The sequence below is a fragment of the Alligator mississippiensis genome, chromosome 14 (assembly GCF_030867095.1).
Source record: "Alligator mississippiensis isolate rAllMis1 chromosome 14, rAllMis1, whole genome shotgun sequence".
NCBI classification, from domain to species: Eukaryota; Metazoa; Chordata; order Crocodylia; family Alligatoridae; genus Alligator; species Alligator mississippiensis.
In genome coordinates this window covers 3,606,924-3,626,815 of record NC_081837.1, presented here as the reverse complement: position 1 = coordinate 3,626,815, position 19,892 = coordinate 3,606,924, and the positions used below count along the sequence as shown (strand labels likewise).

General features: G+C 44.6%; 1 protein-coding gene across 1 annotated transcript in view; it reads right to left on the bottom strand.

Moving 5' to 3' along the window:
• Nucleotides 1-19,892, bottom strand: part of VMP1 (vacuole membrane protein 1) — a 76,002-nt gene that overhangs the window by 15,518 nt on the left and 40,592 nt on the right. Inside the window, exons 9-11 of the mRNA XM_006265637.4 lie at nt 7,830-7,910; nt 3,900-4,016; nt 1,506-1,567 (exon numbers count right to left, since the gene is read on the bottom strand). Coding sequence (XP_006265699.2) covers nt 1,506-1,567; nt 3,900-4,016; nt 7,830-7,910 — 260 coding nt within the window. The remainder of the gene's footprint in view (nt 1-1,505; nt 1,568-3,899; nt 4,017-7,829; nt 7,911-19,892) is intronic.

Below are 19,892 nucleotides of genomic sequence, written 5' to 3'. Positions count from 1 at the left end.
GCCCTTGCTACCAAAACATCAATCATTCACCCAACAGTAAGTGGAGGACCTTGACAAAAAGTGGTTTTTTTGTTTAAACTAAATTGTAAAGGTTTTTTTGCTTTGTTTTTGGTTTTTCAAGTGTACAGGCCAGGGGTGGGTAAAATGTGGACAGTGGGCCGCATCCAGCTTGCCAAGGGAGTCTATCCGGCCTGCAGCGGGTCCCCCCGCGGTGGGTGCAGGACGGATGGGCCCGAACAGCATCAACTGCCACTTTCCCCTGGCGCCAGGTCAGCGCACGCACCCCCCTTGGACCGCAACAGCTCACCAAAGCTCCAGGCCATAACTGCCCACCCCTCGGGTAAGCACTGGACGTCCCTAACAAATGCCCAGGGAAACGTCTGCTCAAACATTTTAGGGAATCATTGTATAAAATGAAGCAAGGCCCTGCCGGTGTCAAGGCAGCCCGATCCGTATACAGAGCAAAGACGGGCGTTTGCTTCTGAGCGCACAGATGTTCCCTCCGAATGACAAATACAATTTTGTGAGGCAATCCTGGGTGATTTGTAGTGAGTCACGTATATGGAGACAAATTGCTTCAGCAAAGGAAAATATTCATCCAGCTTTATAAACTGCTTAGAGAAGCACTGTTAGGCCCATATTTGCTGGCTGGCCTGTCAGTCATGCTCAAATTGCCTACAGCTTTTGAAATTAAACAGCATTTGATGACTGAACGGATAAACATGACTGTGGGGGGCGGGAGGGGGAAATTCAGCCCTTGATCAAGTAGAGCTTTCCATTTGCATTCAAACCCACTGTGGCAGTATGCGCGTACCCTGTACATTTAAAAGATCTTTTCTCACTACTTGTTTATACCTGTGCTCTTGGTCTCTTTTCCAGCCTTATTTTTCCAATCAAAGTCTTAGTTTAAACAAATCTGAATCACTTCCTAAAATCTTACCAGTCTGGAAAAAGACAGACATTTTCTCAAAATAGGAACAGTTTATCCCTGACAACTGCGTGACTTTCTAATGAAAAAAGACGTGCTGGGTAGATTGGACTATAACCCAGTGCCAAGATTTTCATCCCGATGCTCTATAAGAAGTTTCAGATGTTCAATGTATGGGATGACTAGGAGGGTCTCCATACTTGACTTGCATCCGAGCACTGCGTGCATCTACGTAGTGACAGCTACTTCATTTTCTGGTAGGAAGCCATCACGTAGCATTGTGGAAAGAGTCCATTTCACCCCCCAGCTCGCGCTGTACTCATGTACAACTGGCACATGCACATCACTACACCTCGGTTGTGTGCAGTGGCCATCTGACCTCCTGAGCGACTACATTCCTTGAGGTAGTTGAAACCTTTGAGGTAAGAAATGAAAGCTCAGATAAGATCTCAGTTGGCTTTGCCGGCCAAAGCTGGCATTTGAGAGGAAAGCACAACTTTCCACACATTAGATGAGACTCCTCCGGTATTTTTCCACTTAATCAGTGAAGGTATTAGTCAGTTATAGAATTACTCACCCGATTAGGGAGACCATCTGCTCCACTATATGTTTGCTGAAAGTTATAATAACGAACAGTTTCTGTAGGAAGGAAAACATCAGTTAGAGAAATGTTTATTCAAAAGGGAAGCCGGGACAATGGAGCACAACAGCTTATGTTCCTCTCCAATTAACCGGCTTCTCCTGCAGTTACAGATAATTTTCCCTTCACTTTTCTTTCAGCGTCCTTGCGTTTCCATCTCCACGTCAGTGCAAGGGGCAGAACAACGAGTGCTGGTCGCACTTAAAACAGTATTCCCTTTCCTCACACATTTCGTTTCGGGCTATATTTTTTCCAGCCTGGGTAGCTGACCGTTTGCCTCCTCCCAAAACCAAAATTCCCAGAAGCTCAAGGTCACTTTACTCCCGCAACACTGTTTTAATGCAGAAATAAGTATTGCTGGACAGAAAGAAAAAGTCTGTCCCTGGTACACATATGGGCATAGATGTCAATGTCAAGATTTCATGAGTGAAAGACAGCTGGCTCCCGGACTCCAATCCTTAACCCTAGCAGCGTTTCAAAGGCAAACATCTAATGCTTCTGTGGGAAACCCCAAGCCTCAGTCCGTAACACCCCACTTACAATAAATACTCCAGGGGAAACTGGCAGCACAACCATTTTCAGGTTGGAGCGCTTGCTCTATTGGTTGCAGCAGGTAAGGGACCGATGCAATATTTATAGTCTCCATTAAATTAGGGTACATGTGAGCTGACGAGGACTGAACAAACTGGACTGGGAATAAAACCATGCTAAGTGATTCTGTGGGGCAGATTAACAGGTCAATTAAATGCAACTATAAAACAGCTACCGAAACAGGGCCACTGGCTTCCTGTCTGGAGGAGGTTTTCACTGTAAAGCTTTTCCACGACCACCACATTTCCTAAATTGCAAATTTCAGCAGGATTGTGACAAAGCCCGGCTTCTTTCACAACAGCCTGCCTGAAAGAAGACAAGCAGAGTGGAGCTCCAATAGCTGGACACACGTGCAATATAAAAATGATTTATCAAGTGCAACGAGGCTGAAGTACTGGTGGCTTACGTACGCTGCATCCAGATACAAATCCAGATACAAAGTACTATAAATTACACTGCAAAACAATGCAGATGTTTCCCCAGCTAATCAGGGCAAAAAAGTCCCAATAATTATTTCACAAAGACTTGGTGTTGGGGGTTTTTTTTTTGCTTTCTTTCACCTTTTGCATTTTGTGTAGTTAAGCTTTATTTCTGACAGCACAGAAACGACCAAAAAAAAAGTCCTGAGCAATACAAGTCTTCTTGCAATAAATGCAACTTCATGATTTGAGGCTCATGAATCAGGCTCCATCCTAAAAGAGAGGGGAGAAGAGAGACTCCAGAAATAGCCTGCTGTTCAGGGTGGGAGAAACAGCCTTTTAACAGTTTCTGTTGGAGGAGGCGTCTCTGTCGAAGCTGCTTACTGCGAGGCAGACTTGCACTGAAGCCACGTGCTCAGGGCACTAGCAGTGGGATTTGCTGTTCTACCTCTATCCTACTGCGCAGGTCTAGCGCTTGCTTTGTGGAACAGCAAAACGTCACTTCGGGCTTGTCCAACTGCAGCATGACTGCTAGGCTAGCCATTACGTGAGAGAGGGCATGCCGCTCTATTCCCCACTGGGCAAGATGGTGGAAAGCTCTTTCAGTTACCTGGAAAGTTCCAGCAAGATTTTCAAAGGCGGCTAAAGACTGCAAATGCCCAATTTAATGCACCTCGAAAGAGCCTGGCTTTCCGAAAACACAAGGCACCCCGTCTCTGAGAGCCGTGCCTCTGTACGACATCACAAAGGCAAGCACCCCCCCGAAACAAAGTCACTGGCCATAATTTTCAAACATGATTGAAACTTCCAAAAAACCCCTCCCCAGGGTTGGTGTCGGCAGCAAGCAGGTGAGAATGGGTGAAGCCAGCCAGATTAGGAGATGCGAGGACTGGAATCGTCTTTAAAGAAGCAACTGAAGCGAAAGGGGACAATTGAAAAGACCTCCCAGCTGGTAAAGGCTAGCTCCAGGGCTCTCTGCAAATGAGTGTGCGTGGTACCAAAAAGGCAAGTTCATTATGAGCGCGAAGCCTTTTCAGTCTGGTAAAAACCCTAGGTAAATAGCTTGGCTAACCACCAATTTCCTGAGTGGTGTAGGCGGTGAGCTCATTAGCCATAAATTATTTTGACACTCAAGTTCTCAGCACAATAAGCCTCAGAGCCTTTATTTTAAATCTATTGTGCCAAATTAATTTCTGTCACAGCAAGTCAGGCAAGGGGTCTTCACGGCACTCTGAGGTGCTGTAGAGTTAATAGTGCAGTACTTATAGGGAAAAAACACAACTCCTCCAAGTGTTTTGTAGGAGGTGTAACATGCACTCACCTGGATGTGCATTTTAATTATTGCTTTCCCAATCAGGGTTGCACCGAAGAAGGTCCAAAAGGGAACAAGGAAGTGGCCACATGTTATCCCGGCCAGGTCGAAGAGCGGGTTTGGAATCTGCGAGTGCAAGAGACAAGTTCAAGAACCTGACCGCCACGCTCAAAACGCTCCGATCAACGCCACCGTCCTGCGCCCTCCTCCCTGCCCCTTGCTTCTTACTGGGGGCGAGCCAAAAATCCTCCTGTGTCTCAATACCTACAAAACCATTAATATTACATTACAGCACATAACTTAATTCTGGGGGATTCAGCTAGACAATGTCCCAGACGATTCCATCCTGATATTCTCGTTATCCCTGGATTATAAAGCAGCTCACAGATATTTTCCATGGGAAATGTGCAGAAACCACAGTAAAGACATTTGGAGTGATCTATCAAAATGTCTCCCTGACAAGCACATTGCTTATGCAAGCTACTGCCCAAAGTGTTCTCCAGTGATTTCTTCTGAAGACAGATATCTAAACACCAGGCTTTTCCGGCACGCATCCTCTGTTTAAAAGCACAGATTATGGGGTTTCCCTCCCCCCCTGCCCCTGGCCTGAAACACATGCATTTAATTTCAAAGTAAGGAGTTACTGATTGTTAAATCCTTTGTTTGGATTTCAAAGCCACTGCAAAACTCTTCTAGAAGCAGGCTCGTAGTAACCAGCAGAGCCCCAGTGCCAACACCTGGCACTTCACACGCCCTGCCAATGTCCCACAGCTTGTGCTTTCTCTGTTTTGTTAAGTGAACAAATAAATAGAGGCCAATTAGATATTTAAACAACCATAAAAGTGACAGCTGCGCCATAAGGGATTTGGTCCAGATTTCGGGTCCGACTTTCCGTGGTTTGCACTGACGGGCTGTTGCGGGGTCGGGAGGCTGGATTTCTATGAGCAACCAGCATAGGCCCAGGAAAACCAGAGGCAAGTAGTGGTACCTGCCCCTGGCCCGCTTTGCCTTCCACAGCACTTCACCCACACCGGCAGCTCCCTTGCACAGAGAAGGCTAATAAATGGATTTGCCAGGCCTAGAGACCTGCTGATTAGGAGTCAATTGGAGCCAACCTGCTTGTAAAGGTGCTTTTCGTGTCTTTTCCTTTTTGCAAGGTTAGCTAATGCGTTGGAAGCGTTCTGATAGGGCAGCTTGTCTTTGAACTGCACAAAGGGGAACCCAGGACTCATTTCAACCTGGTAACACGTTCGAATCTATCTTGGCCTAGAGTAAAGAAACATGGCAACCAGCATGTTTAGGCAAGGGCTAAGACTATTTTCAGCTGCCTCTGCTGCCAGATCTCCTGGAGGCAGGCACACAGCTGCCACCACCAAGCCAGCAGAGCACGTGCACACCTGCACGCTTCTGGTGCCTACACTCCGCAGCTGGGCTGCCCGAGCATGAAAAACGCCCTGGGAAAGCCCCAGCTGTGGAAGGGGCCATGGTAAGGGGCAGAAGGCGCGGGAGCGTCTGCACACCCCTTCTGCTGGCAGCAGAAGCCCAGCCCAGGCTACAGCGGGATGAGGCACGTCCACATACACAAGTCGCCCCTTTTTCCCCAGTGAGAGCTAGCAGGGCTTGCCCAGCTGTGAGTATGGGTCTAATCTCCAGCACCTACTTATGGAGAAGCAGCTGCAGCTTCTCCTCGGTGCAGAAATTACCTTCTTTCTAGGGCACTCAACCGGTCACTTGCATGGCATCTTCCCCAACAAAAACACCCCATGCCCATGCTGCTTTTTCTCTCAACATGGTTTGAGGCGATGACAACTTGAATGACTTATCTGAATAGAGACAAGAAAGAAGGGGGAGGGAGAACAGGGCAAAGCATAGAGCCCTTGGCACCAGGGAAAATAGGGAAAGATGGGCCCACATTCACAGCTGGGTATGCCCCGAGGAGTCCATAGTCTTCTGTAGGGGAGAAGGGGTGCCTTGCATATGCCGACATCCCTTCCCCTTCTCTACAACACCCAGACCTGCCAGCACTGCAATGCTGGCTGGGCTGAGGAAAAGTCACACCCTAGAGCCAACATGGGTCTGCTGCAACCCCCTGGTTGGCCAAGGGCTTGTCCACTGCTCTGGCTTACAGAGAGCCTCTGAAATGGAGAGGGGATGAGAGGAAAACCCACTGGAGCCTTGGACCGGGTAGGAAGAAAAGCACAGAGCCCGGGGTGTGTAGAGACCTACAGAAGGAACCAAGCGTGCGATCCTCTAACCACCCAGCACCTCCTCCCAGGGCTCTGCCTGTGACCAGCTCCTACAACACCTTCTGCTTTGCTGCTCTCTTTGCAATGTTTTCATTTTTAAAATGCAAAGTTAAACCTCACTAAACAAGTGCCAAGAGGAAGAGAACATCCTGCCCGACCCTTGCAGCGCTCTACATTTCACTAACTCATCTGCCCCAGTAGGTCAGCCCTACTACTGTATTTTTAAAGCATTCGCACAAATCCAGGCAGATCGGTTGAGCTACTCAGTGATGGCTCACGAGATGGTGGCTGCTGAACGGCAAGTCAGACCCAATGGTGGGGCACTCTAAAGGCTTAGTGGGTTAGAGATTTAAGCAACATAATTCAGCTCGGGAGCAGGGGCCTGCACTCTTTGCACCAGGCAGTTCGAAAGAGTAGCATGCTGAGAAGGATTTTCAAGCCACTGCTACCTGAGGACCAGTCTTTTCCTTGTCCAAAAGCAGCACAGTAGCTTTTCACGTGGCCGCCTGTATGAAAAACCTTCTGGTTTAAGCGACAGAAGACTACTGGAAGGCACCCGAGTCAGGGATCCTCTTCCACTTGTTGGTCCATCTATTCCCCCAGGCTCCTAGCAATGTGGTGAGCTCAAGAGATGCCCTGTCTATGAATCAGGGGGGGAAGGGGATTATTGTGGGTAAATACTTTAATCCCGTTGGGTTTTGAACAGGTAAGTGTCATGTATTTGGGGGATTTTCCATTTCTGTTTTTTTGGGCTATTTTAAAATGCAAGTGTGCCGAGACCTAGGCACAGACAGACATCTAAAAAAAAATAAATAAAAAAAAAAATGAAAATATGATTCTATTCGGATTAACAGCTTGTAAAACAGTAGTGCCTGAGCTAGCCATAACAAGCCAGGAACATAGGAGCTTTATGACTAATCCCAACCCAGGAGTCACAACTGTGTCACGGGCTGCGGAGCCAGGGCAGAAGCAGCAGGTCGGCTAACTACCCACTCGTGCAGGCCAGCGGGCAACAGGCACGTGCCTGCATTAGCTGAGAGCTTTACAAGCTAACGCAGGGTGTTTGCCCGTTCTCAAACAGAAGCACATCGACGTTTAACTAGTTTCCGAGGGTACCTTAGTTTAACCTGCCAGAAGCTTTTCCCAGGATAACACCCACTGAACCCCGAAGGCCTTTCTGCCTTCAGTGGCCAGCACGGTATGCATCATCTTGAGCTCGCTGCAACAGAAGACACGTAACTAGTCACCTGCCTCCAGGACGGAAACAAGCCAGACTGGAACTCGAGGGGAAGTCTGGAGTTTAACTTACTATGATTTTTTCCTTGGTAGAACATGCTCCTTTTGTTGCGATCTCAGGTTTGTTAGGCCATGGTGGGAACAGAGACGGTAAGCAAAGCCAACAATAAGTGTTTTGGAGAAAGGGCAACCTTTCTTGCGTTTGTACAGCCCCAAGTACAACGGGCTTATCTGGGACTGGGGATCCTGAGGGCGACTACAGCAGCACCAGCAGCCCTCTGCTTCTCCAGCTATCAAGGAGAACAGCTTTTATTCGATCGTGCTCATGGACTCCCCATTTCCAAGACACTGGAGGAGGTTTAATGTTATTTCGCTGCAGGTAAGTCATACATTCACCACATACTATTGTGTTTTGGCGATTTTCAACCCCCTCCTTTTGTGACCGAAACCAACTTACCGAAGCACAGGCCAGAATGCCAAAGAACCCAACTTTCTGCACCAGGTTCTGAACAGCCAGTTTAGCTCGGGAGGCAAAGTCCTGCAAAGAAGGAAGGAGAGTTGCTGAGAAGGATGGAAACTGAGCATAAGCATCTCTAAGCGACGTGCGGCGCATCGCTGCACCGCTCAGACCTGAGCTCTGCACTTTGCATGTTACAACTGAGTGATTACAGAGTGGTTAAAACAAGAGGGCAAATTAGACAGATCAGAGAGCCAGACCTTTAGTGTTTTTAGCCAAGCTGAACAGCTGAAGTCACCTTTTAGCTATTTCAGTAAATCGGGCTCATCCAAGCTTTGTAGCCTGGCTAATGCTCACTCTATTACAGAAACATCCCTCCCTGTACATTCCCCTTCCAGATTCTTGCATTGCTGAAGCCACAGCAGAACTAAATCGTCGTATGGGCAGAAGAGGGTAATTTTGTCCTGGCCATAGGCAGTGCCTTTGAGATACCAAAGGAATTTTCGGAAGGGGAGTTGAAGCACATCCCCCTCCCCCGGTCTCTACCTGTGTGGGCAGGTTTCAAGCCAAGGTCTCCCAAATCATGTTCTAAGGACTTGAGTGGTGGCAGGATTTCACCCCCGATATGTAAAAAGCCAGGAAGGTTGCGATCCTTTCCATGTTAAGTCTATATTCCCAGCATTGGAGCCACAAGGAACACAGTCTCCCCCTGATTTCCATAAACACAGTAATACACTGAAAATTGTTAAGATCTATGCAATTACACTGGGAAACAATTCTGGTTTCTCCAATCAGTTCCAGAATCTAACTGCCTGAACACTAAGAGGACTGTAAAAACAGTATTCAGTCACTTAAAAACCTATTTGGTGACAACCACTTTGGCTTACTGGTTTTTGAAGAAACAAAACACAATATACCGAACTTCAGGATCTCTGCTCGCAGTTCATTTTAAAGGCAATTGCTATAACATGGCATTTCCAAAATAGAGACTTAATTCCATTTAAACATAAGAAACAGAGTGGAAACCTAGTGGAATATACAATTTTGTTGCTCAAAAAGTATTAAAATGGGTCTGCTCGAGTGGGTCTGCGTTCGGTGATATGCGCTGGGGCTTGGTACAATTAATGCTATAAAAACCATAGTCATACTTTGGTATTAGAAAGCTTAAAATGTCTTCATCTACAAACTGATGTTGCCAATCAACATTTTATGCTGTTTTAAGTCAGGTGAAGAAGAGTCACAGATAAAGCTACTTTCATAGGGAACTATCCCGCAGCTAGGACCAACCGATCTGATTATAAACTTCTCAGTTTTTTTGACTAGATAGTCTAGTGTAATTCAACCTATGCAATCTTGAAGCTTAATGTCGCTCCTGGTATGACAGAGCCCTCAGGACTGGAAGCCAATGCAGACGAGGAGCAATTACTTCAAATTAACAGTATTGAAGCAAATAAAATTCATACGTTTTTAAAGGAAAAAAATAAGCATTTAATTAACTTAACAAATGACTGTTCTGCTTAATATTCACCTCTATTATAAAGCCATTTAGCTACAATATTGCATTCCTCCTACCCATTACAGTAAAATAGAACTTGTTCCTTTTTAACAGTGTTTTAGCAAAAATATATGGAAGATGCTTAGTAATTATGTTGAAATGGTAGTTTTAAGTGTAAGCATACCTGCCTGCTTATAAAAGGCTTATGATTCCAAGAGAAGTGTTATTCTGACAGGACACAATTAGGTCACACCATAGAAACCTCCCATGAAAGCTGTACTTTAAATTACACCAACCCACTTAATGTGATATTATGCTTTGAGAAAAAGAAAGAAAAATCACCTCCACTCAGAAATCCTATTCTTGCAGAAAGCAGAGCAATTGCTATCATTTTCTACTTTAAACTACAGTGTTTTATTACTTCAAAATCAGAAGTTCTTCAAGGAAAAACGAAGTGCTCTACATAGGAGGAGAGAGAGCAGCCAAGCAAGATTTGGATACCTGTTACAATGGACATTTTTTGCTCATGGACTGTTAAAAAGGTGCAACACAAAGCTCTGCGCTGGTGCGCTCCTGGGGACATTTCCCACGGGTACACCGGCACGGCTACTTCTAATAAAAATTTTGGAATCTAATTTCTATGCACCTACTGGCCAAGTGCAATAGGATAATACGAGTTTAAAACCTTTTCCAATTAATTTTTAAACTTTTTCAAAACACGAGATTGAGAAAGATCCTTATTACTCTGATTAACCGACACGTTTCTGAGATGCTCCACAGCACCAGTGTCTCTCTGACACGAGGTTAAAAAGCTATTGCCCTTTAGCAACGTTTTCCAACATTTTAAATTGTTCAGGGGCTGTTTTGCCATACTCTCTGCATAAAGCATGCAGAAAATTAAATGCAGAAAGAAAGTAGCATTTTTAGCCACAAATTTAAAAATAAAAACAAAACACACAGGTATATACTTGGCTTTATTTTTTTAAACCAGTAGCAAATTTGGGCCATAAATAATAAACTGAGCAAGTATTTTAAACCTTCAATTATTTTAATGGTTCAAATAAAAGGACACTTGCTCAGTCTTTGGGGCTATTGCTTATACTAAAATTTCTACAAAACTATTTCTGAATTAGAAAACAAATTAAACAGTTCAGTGTAGTGTGAATAAGAAAAATGACACACAAAGGGGCTCATCTGATCAGTACGGGCTCATTTTCCATTGAGGTCAACACAAGTTAGGTGCGAGGCAGAAGGAAGCGAGACCCCTTAGACTTTCAGTGCGATCATGCAGACATGAAAATCATTAAAATGCTACACCAATTAAGGAAATGACAGATGTCCCAATGGTCGAAGGTCTGTCAAAGTGAGAATACGGTGTAAAAAAAGAGCACAGGCTGGCAATTTTATTTGTGATTTTAAAGAACCTAATTCATTATCATTAAAAAGGCAAAGTTTATTTTTCTTTTTTAAAACGAACTTTAAAAAAAAAAAGTGAACTGAAAAAGAAGCTGCAGCCCGTGTTGGGATTTCATAAGATGCCTCTCTCCATATTTTATAACAATACTGGATATGAATACGACACTTTCGTTTCCTATTCTGCCAACTATTTCACAATGCTCGTGGAGTTAAAGTAACACTTGCAATTTAATAAACCTATGAAAACTTTTACACAGTGACATACAACCTAGATTTACTATATCTTTAAAAGGATTTATAAAGACATCAACTGTGGGCTACTTCTATTATCTCTAGTAGAGTAAGTGGATTTTTTTTTTTTTTACTTCTATATAAAATTTATAAGTTAGATTTGGAAACAAGCCCTTTAGCAAAACAAGACTTATGAAGCAATATCTTAAGCAAAATTAATTATACTGGTAGTGCTAACCATAACGCCTATATAGATTTCTTAGGGCGTGTAACATTTTGCTATAATTTTGTTCTTGTAAAAAAAAAATTAAGATGTGAGCAGGCTAGAATAATCGCCTCCAATTTTAGATGTTAGCAAAGTCTCAAATTCTGATATTCTTCTTCCACACAGGGACAATATACAGATTTATTTTCAGAAGAAAAAAGAAATTACAAAAGTTGTGGAAAATGGTGAAATATGTTCACTTCACTCCATCTATTGCACCCACTCCACTGTCTGCTTTTTTCTTTAGTCACTCTCAGCTTTTAAGTTGGTGGATTTTGATTCTTCATTTGTTACCCAATCTTTTTAAAGCATTTTTAAATTTAAACAAAACTCTGCAACACATTCCAAAATAAGCCTCTACAATTATTGAATTTTCAGTTCTTTTTTTCTTTCTACCCGTTTTTACACTATAGCATTATTTTAAATGGGAAAAAAAACAACAGAAAAAACAACCTGATTTTCTCTGTGCCTTGTCCATGCATTGAATCCAAACTAAAATAATCACAACTAAAGTTTACTGGATAGCAACAGATTGCGATCACTGGGAAGTGCAGCATCCAGGTTATTTTAATGAAAGGAAGGCAGAAAACCCTTCTAACTTGATTGACAAATGTCATTTGTCAATTCTTTAACACATCTGCAATATTAAAAAACCCCTTAACAGTTTCATTTCTCTGAGAGTACAATCTCAGTTTCACAACTTTTACCTATTTCACAATACAAGTTCATTTGGAACAACTTCTTTGCTAATATTTGTCAGTGCTGAATTCAACAATCAAAATAAGTTATTTGTTTCTTACAGTTTTTAAAAATAAGGACAAAAAATTCAGCTACTTACAGGCAAAACATATTTCCCCAAAATTTAAGAATCTAGAATCAACCCGACGCAAGTCTCGGCTCTTGTGATTCATTCTCCCTAACATTACACATTTTTGCTCACTATAACCCTATCAAAGGAGATTTGTTTTTTGGTTTGGGAATAGATTTCCTGTGACTACTGTAACCCATGCAAGGGAAGGTTAAATGATTAAATATTACTTCACTGGGTTAATCATCAGATCACAAGAACTGGAAAGGAAAAAACAGAGCAGAGCTGAACTGCCGATTCACAGGTTTCATCTAGCACTTCTCAAACGTTTGCTTCATCATATCTGCCTTTGGTGAAAGGTCGGTATCAAAAAATTGTACTCTAGGAAGCAGGTATTTTATCCCGACACGTTGCAGGGGGAGGGGGAAGAATCTGTAAGGGGACTTTCTAAAGAAATCAAAACGTTTGGCTCCTCAGCAAGATTTACCAAGAAGTTCCTCTTCACGGTAAGCCACAGGGCAATGGTGTGTGCCTAACTTAAGAGAGAGAGGCAAGGATTTCTGTGGATCGTATCTTTTATTGGACTGAACGTATAGGCGGGTGGGTCCTAGGTAAGTGTTCAGGTACCACTCTACCATTTACAACCCTCCCCCCCAAACAAGCAACCCCCCCAAAAAACAGCCACTGGTCAAATTTTCAGGGAGGCAAATCTATGCCTCACCTGTAAGGCCTCAAGACGTTACCTATAGCTCGTCTTATTGCCTTTTTTGTAAACAACATGCGGTATATTTTCTCGCCCCCTTCTCCGGGGACAAAAAGTTCCAGTGGCCTTTAAAAAAAGGTTCTCTTCCAGGTATTAAAACCAGAATTTTTTTCAACAACAGGAATTCCCCCCGATGCTGATTCAGGATCTGAGTGTGAAGTGAACCCAATTCAGGAAGCCCGTTGTTTCTACAGTCAGAGCCTGATCACTCTGGCGTCCAGACCCCCAGCAGATAACTCAGCACATGTGCATATAACATCTGTGCCGAGCAAAACCAGAACCAGGACAGTCACGTTAGCACAGTGCCATGCCTGAACTAATTAGCTTTGGTGCCTTGGGACAAGCAGGCTTGGTTAGGCGAGGTAGCGTGCTCACAGCTAGCTTGGGGTATCTCTGCATGGCACTAACTTGTGCTGCGTGACACATCCAAGCTGACAGTTATAGACTTTCGAGCAAACTTATCAAACTGGATCACAGAATCATAGACAATGCGGGCTGGAAGGGACCTCAGGAAGTTACACCTAGTCCAACCCCCTGCCCAAAGCAGGACCAGCCCCAACTACATCATCCCGGCCAGGGCTTTGTCTAGCCGGGTCTTCAAAACCTCCAAGGATGGAGACTCCACCACCTCCCTGGGTGACCTGTTCCAGTGTTTTACGCTCTTCCTACTGAGCAAGTTCTTCCTGATACCTAACCTCAACTTCCCTTGCTGCAACTTGAGCCCGTTGCTCCTTGTTCTACCACCACTGAGAAGTGGTTAGCAGCTACAGCCCTTTCACAGCCAGGCTTCGACGGGACTGTTCACATGACCTAGTCACTCAAAGGATCGCAAGACGGGGCCTACCACAATCATGTAACATGACAAAAGAACTGCATTTTCCTACAAGCTGAGAGCTGCAAGGAGCAGCAAAGGAGAAACGTGTGTTCAAAAGAGCATGCATGTGAAAAGAGAAGGTGACAACATCTCCCCACAGCACGATCGTGCGCTGCCCACCAGGCTTGTGCGCCAGGCAAGTGCAAGTGTTGGCAGTCAGCTGTGGGCTGCCAACACTTACGCTTGCCTGGCGCACGAGCCTGGCAGGCAGCACACGATCGTGCTGCTTCTACAAGAAGATTCAAAGCGGGAAGGTGGAGCGGTGGGCACAGAAGTCGGCTTGGAAGACACGGACCCCATACTTCATGGACTCAGAAAAGGGAGGATGCTTTTTAAGAGTAAATCAATGATGCTTCTGTTTTGACCCAGCACAGATACCCGTGCTTGCATTTACCTGGCTAGCTCAGCAGACGAATGTATTTCTACTGCTCCCATCAATGCAGTACACGAGAAAACATGCAGGGAGAAACTATCGACTGGGAAAGGTCTTTGGCTCGTGAAGGCTGAACCTCGTTACGCTAGGCAAACGCAAAAATTAGAGGAATTGGTATTTTAAGATTTTTTTTGTAGGTCCATAGATTTTTAAAGGACAAGGGATTGTTATAATCATCATATGCTGCATAATACGGCTTACCAGATTTCACCCAGTAATTCCTGAATCAAGCATATACTTTCTAGTTAGGCTGGGTTGTCTCTTTTAGAAAGACGCTTGGTGCTGATTTTGAAGAGTTAAGAGCTGGCAAATCGATCGTATCTCTAGTATATGCTGTGCCAATGACCAGCCAAAAAATTCACACCTTATTGCGTGTCTGAATTGGTTTAGCTGCTTCTTCTAGCCATTTTCTATTAAATCTTTGTCTGGTAAGAGGGCCTTTAGCCATCAGAGGTCTTCTCCCCATATTCATCCTCAGACTGAACAAATCACTAACGATGTTCTCTTGGATAAACGAAGATGACTGAACTTCAGCAGTTTTGCTGTAAAGCGGGATTGCTGCACTCAAATCAGGCTCTGCTACACTTTTCCCTCCACCATAATTATGCCTGGGGCTTTACGGGCAAACGTACTGGTCCCTGCCCATCTAACAGACACCGTGCAGGATGGGGGGGGACTAGAAAGGTGGGGAAAGAGAGCCAAGGACAATGAATGCAGGGCAATGAGCAGCCAGTTGAGCATATATCACATCTTCCTTAAAACCTGCACGGTGCCGAGAATAAAGGACTGGGTTGGAAGTCAGCAGTACAAAGCTTAAACAGCCACGCAGCAGGACACCGGTTGCCTAGCAGAGATGGGCCTTTAAAGGACAAACAAAAGTTTATTGGAAACCTTATATTCTACTTAGTGCAAGCCTCACTATATTCTAACAAAAGCCAGGACCATAAATGGATGTCTGAAGGCTGATAAACAGGAGTAAATTGGGGTCTGAGGTCAATGAGTGTGAAGGACACCCGGTACCTTACAAGACCTATGGCACTCTGGTCTTTCTAAAGACACATCTGTAGTCATGATTTCTTCATGCTAACAGCCTCTCTAGACAGGACAGCAAAACTCACAGCAGTGGAAGTCGTAGGCAGGAGAGCACAGCTCTTCAAACATGAATACTGTTAGAAATTGTGCTTACAATGCTCACTCCTTACCAGAACTGTTCAAATGAGTTATAAATTTTGGAACACACAAATAATCCAAAAAGGACAGCATTGTTCCTGCAGCTGAAAACCAACACATGAAACCAGTATTACAAGATTATTAAAACGATAAATTCCTGAAGTTTTAAATGCTGCCTACAAAAAGACAGTGCTCCTTTTTCCTTTAAAAATCTGAGGTATGTTAAAAATGAGCTGCATAATATTTTATTTCTTCTGACTTTGTGTTACAACACAATGGAATCAAACACAACTTATGGAAGAAAGAGCATTTGTGGTTAGGGCAGCGCAGTCTAACATTACAGGGGACCGGGAGGGATTACTAACTCATTGGAATAAGATGTTCCAAACTGCAGGGGAGCAGCGTTGAGGAATTCCAACAGCTACCTACCAGTCGAGAGATGACGGCACGCGCGTGCCAACGGAGCAGCAGCCACATACTCCGATCGGCACATCAGAACCGAGAGCCAACACGCTGAGGCTGAAACTGGTTCCTTTTTTATCTGCAAATGAATGAACTCCCCAAAAGGCCACTGCTGCATGTGAATAACAAAGGTTAGCATTCAAGGAATGTGCACAGACACACCAGGTATCAGAGACAGCTGAGAGTGGATTTTTTTTTTGTACTGAGACTTCAGAAGAGAAAAAAAGCCAGCTTGTATATGCCTGATAATAGTTTGAAGGTAGGCAAGGGTCTTGCTATCTTTAATGGACTATTTGCCTGTATAATGACTATAGCGCGTTAATTATATAATCTAAGATCTGCAGCAGTCTTTTCCATTTTGTGGCGGCAGTTATCAAGGAGATTAAAGAGACCCACCCCCCCAAAAAAAACCCTCTCTAACACATTATCAAACTGTCACATTGCCAATTCACACGTGTCCAGTGCAGGTGTCTTAAAAGGACCATGGACAGACAGATGCCTCCATAGTGAGCATAAGAAAGCTTAGGCCAAGTTGTAACGAGCGGTTCAGTCAGTTAATTAACTCATTCAAAGACGTTAAATGAGCTAAACAGATTTCAAGGAGCAAAGAGCTGCTCACAAAAGTAGAACTCTGTTCAACCCAGTGTGCATTATCACAGTAAAAGCCCAATTTGACACCTGGTGGACAGTATCAGAGTAAAAGTTATCCTGATGACTCTGGAGAGCGCAGAGTTTATGCTGGTGTGTCTTGCGGCTGCCGGCACAGGCTGGTGGGTTTCAAGGCCAAGGGCACTAACTTGAGGCCTGATCGGCTGAACTTGAGCCACAGAGGGGGCAATGTTTAAATAGACACCAGGCAGCAGCACCATCTCAAAACTACCTACCAGCAAACTTGTGGATGAGGAAGCAATTCTTGCAGTGGGAGGGACCTAAGAAAGGATGAAACTTCCTCCGTTGACAACCGCCTCGCAAAAGAGGCAAAGGCAGCTGATTATTTCTCATTCTGCTGAAGTCGTCATTCCAGGATGCACGTGGGCCCTACGTGCAGCACATGAGCACGGCTACATGGCTGCTGGTTTGGGAGATACGTGCACTACACGGGCTGTGTCACTGCCTAGTACGGTGGTTCTGCAGGGCTGAGATGCTCTAAGCAACCACACAGGGACATCCCTGAATAAGAAGGCCAAACCGCAATGAAGTGAAGGTCTTCCTCATCATGGCCCCGACTACCGGAGTTCAGCCTGCATCCGAGCAAGAGTCAGACCCCATACCGACAGAGCTGTGAAAAACACGACCTCTGGTTGAAGTCAGTAGGATGCAGAGTGATGAGTGAAATGACACCTACACAAGTTTCATCCTCTGCCCATGCAGCAAGAGAATAAGCAGCTCCATTTTAAACAGATTGAGAAGCTTATTCATTTTCTTCATGACACTGTACAACTACAGTGGAGTGGCAAAGCCTAAGAAAAAAAAAAACTTTCCCTATTTGCATAGGATCTTGGAGAGGAACTAGCAACCATATTTGCAAACTGCCAAAACAAGCGCAAGCTCCAAAGCCTTCTTTACAAGCCTCGAGATAACAACAGCAGCCCCAGTGCTGGGGCAACGATGCATCAAGTTGAGTGGGCTTATTCCAGAGCTCAGAACAAGCAGGAAGTTCATGTGAGCTCTGGCACTTTTCCTCTGCTGGAAATGAAGCTCTCAGTCGCGAATTCAAAAAGCCCCACTGTTGCTCACTTTAACCAAAAAGAAAAATCGCACAAAGAGTAAGAGACAATTAAAGGAAGCACGGTTGGAGGGAAGAGGAAGAAGCATAACGTTTCCGAGTCTTATCAGATCTGTCCTACAGAACGTCGTCCCCCCAGCAGTGTGCTCAGCTTCCCCCGTGTTGGTACTTAGCAAAGTGTCATGCAGGCGAGTCATTTTGGATCCCTTCGCTCAAAGTGTTAAGAGAGGGCACGGGGTTTATACCCAGCTAGTCTGGCGCTGATTCCTTGCCAGAGATCTGCCAGTGTGCAGATTCAGGAATTCATTCCAAGGAAGACAGCAAAGCATTTCCCCCCGCTATGAAGTAGCATGGCAGAGAAGAGAGCCAGACAATTGTTCCAGACAAACAGGAACTAGCCCAGGATTCGGTCAGCGGTTGCTGCCGTACAAGAGAAGACTGGGAAAGCAAAGAAACAGCCCGTCCTTCCAATTCTCACGCACTTGATACCGACCCCCCAAGGCCCCGCACCGTCCCTTCCTCGCCGACTGGAACGTGCTGGCATTTCATCCAAGATGATGTGGGCTACTTTAACCATAGTGAAGTGACAAATGAATACTCATTGATCTCAAGGCGTCAGGCTCCCTTGGCCACAGGTCGGATGATGTAGCATGCTGGTGCTACTGGCAGCTGCAGGAGATTTTAAAGGTCCTGTCCAAGTAATAATTAAAAAAACAAAACAAAACCCAAAAACGTCGGGACCCAAGTAAGATCCAGTTACTCTAACAAAGGCTCATCATGACTGGAATGAAGTGAGATTGATTACTTAACTCTAAATGCCTGCATCCAGTAAAGAAGCAATTTTGGATAAGCGGGTGAGCTTAATACGCAATGCTATTTCAATCCCAGACAAAGCTTAGGCAAAAAATCATCAGCAGTGAAAAAAAATATATTGTGTTCTTTCACCAGGAGCCTAAGGTTCAGTTACAAAGAACAAAGCCATTCCAATAATTAATGGGCAAGCTTATATTAGACAGCTGACAACCCTCTTTTTACAAGCACGGTCTTCCCAACAAGCTTGATGGGCAGAAGATGTGCAAAGCTAAGCATGTCTCTAACTTACTCTTCGCAGGAAGAAGCAGCGGGTGCCAGACGACTTAGAGAAGTGGTCTGCATACCAGACTCGTGTACAACTCAAAGATATTTAAACAGTGTCTGGAACAAGAAAAAACACAAATGTAGCCATTTTCTTGATTATGACACAGGAATTAATCTCTATTAGGTAGTGTAGGCTCCCTCCGGGTACTCAGACAGCTCATCTGACACAAACTTGGTCCTTTTCCTCTAGCCACAGAAAAGCAAGTTCTTTTGTCTGACAAGACAGACCCCTCCTATGGAAAGCAGCCGAGATATAGTTTGAATGATAAAAATGTCAAGCAAGATTGTGTGTTAGGAGGCACTTTGCTGAGATAAGTTGCTGGACAGACGTGCTGTGTCTCCTCTGGTGTGTCCATGGCCAAAAGCTCAAATCCAGGCAGCCTGTTCTGCAGTGGTAACTAAAGGGAGGACTGAAATTCAAGTGGAGCCCTAAAGGCTAAGGGATGATGCAGCACGGGAGCTAATGGAGCCTGGCCTGGGTAAAATTAAAACATGTGAATTTAGTAGGACTAAAGAATGTGTTTAGACGTTTCTGATCACATTGTAACTTCCCAGAACATGACTCGAGATTCGGAGACTGACAGAGGAGTTGCGGATTATTTTGTAGAGAACGTGGAGAAGGACGCTCATCGGATACGACAGCAAGCGTTCGAGGGCCAAGTTCTGACCGCAGAAACGCATCCGATGCCCGCTGACAGCAACGTGAACCGTGCCCACAAATCTGACAGCGCTCAACTAATGCTCATTCATTAGCGCCACACACAACAGCAGCTTGTGAGAGGAGAAATCCAGACTGTTTTTTTCTACCTGGCAAAATGACCTTTTCTTGCAAAAGAAGAAGAGATGGATAACAGGATTAAATTCTGCTTTCAGTGCTGATGCCGAGTGAGGCCATCTCATAGTAAGCAAGATCTCCAAGTGGGTGACTTGATATTAATGAGTTAGTTGTTTGCTCGTTGCAGACTTCCTACGTAGGAGCATGCGAAGGACTTCCAGTGCACTAGTCCTCTGATGAATAAAACCTGAAAAGCCATCTTTAAAGCAGCTTGAACAAATGTAACCCAATACTCCCCACTGGTTATTTTTTTCATATCTGTAAACAGGTGTGCAAATGAATAGAACAATGCAGGCACAAGGCGGCTGTATTCTTTTCCCAGTATCCAACGAAATCTTGCAACGGGGCGCTTACATATTTATTGCTCATAGCTTCTTTTGTCATCTGTCTGGATGTGTTAACCCTTCACTGCCCCCACTTCTTGGGAAGGTCCCTTGAACAGTTTTAC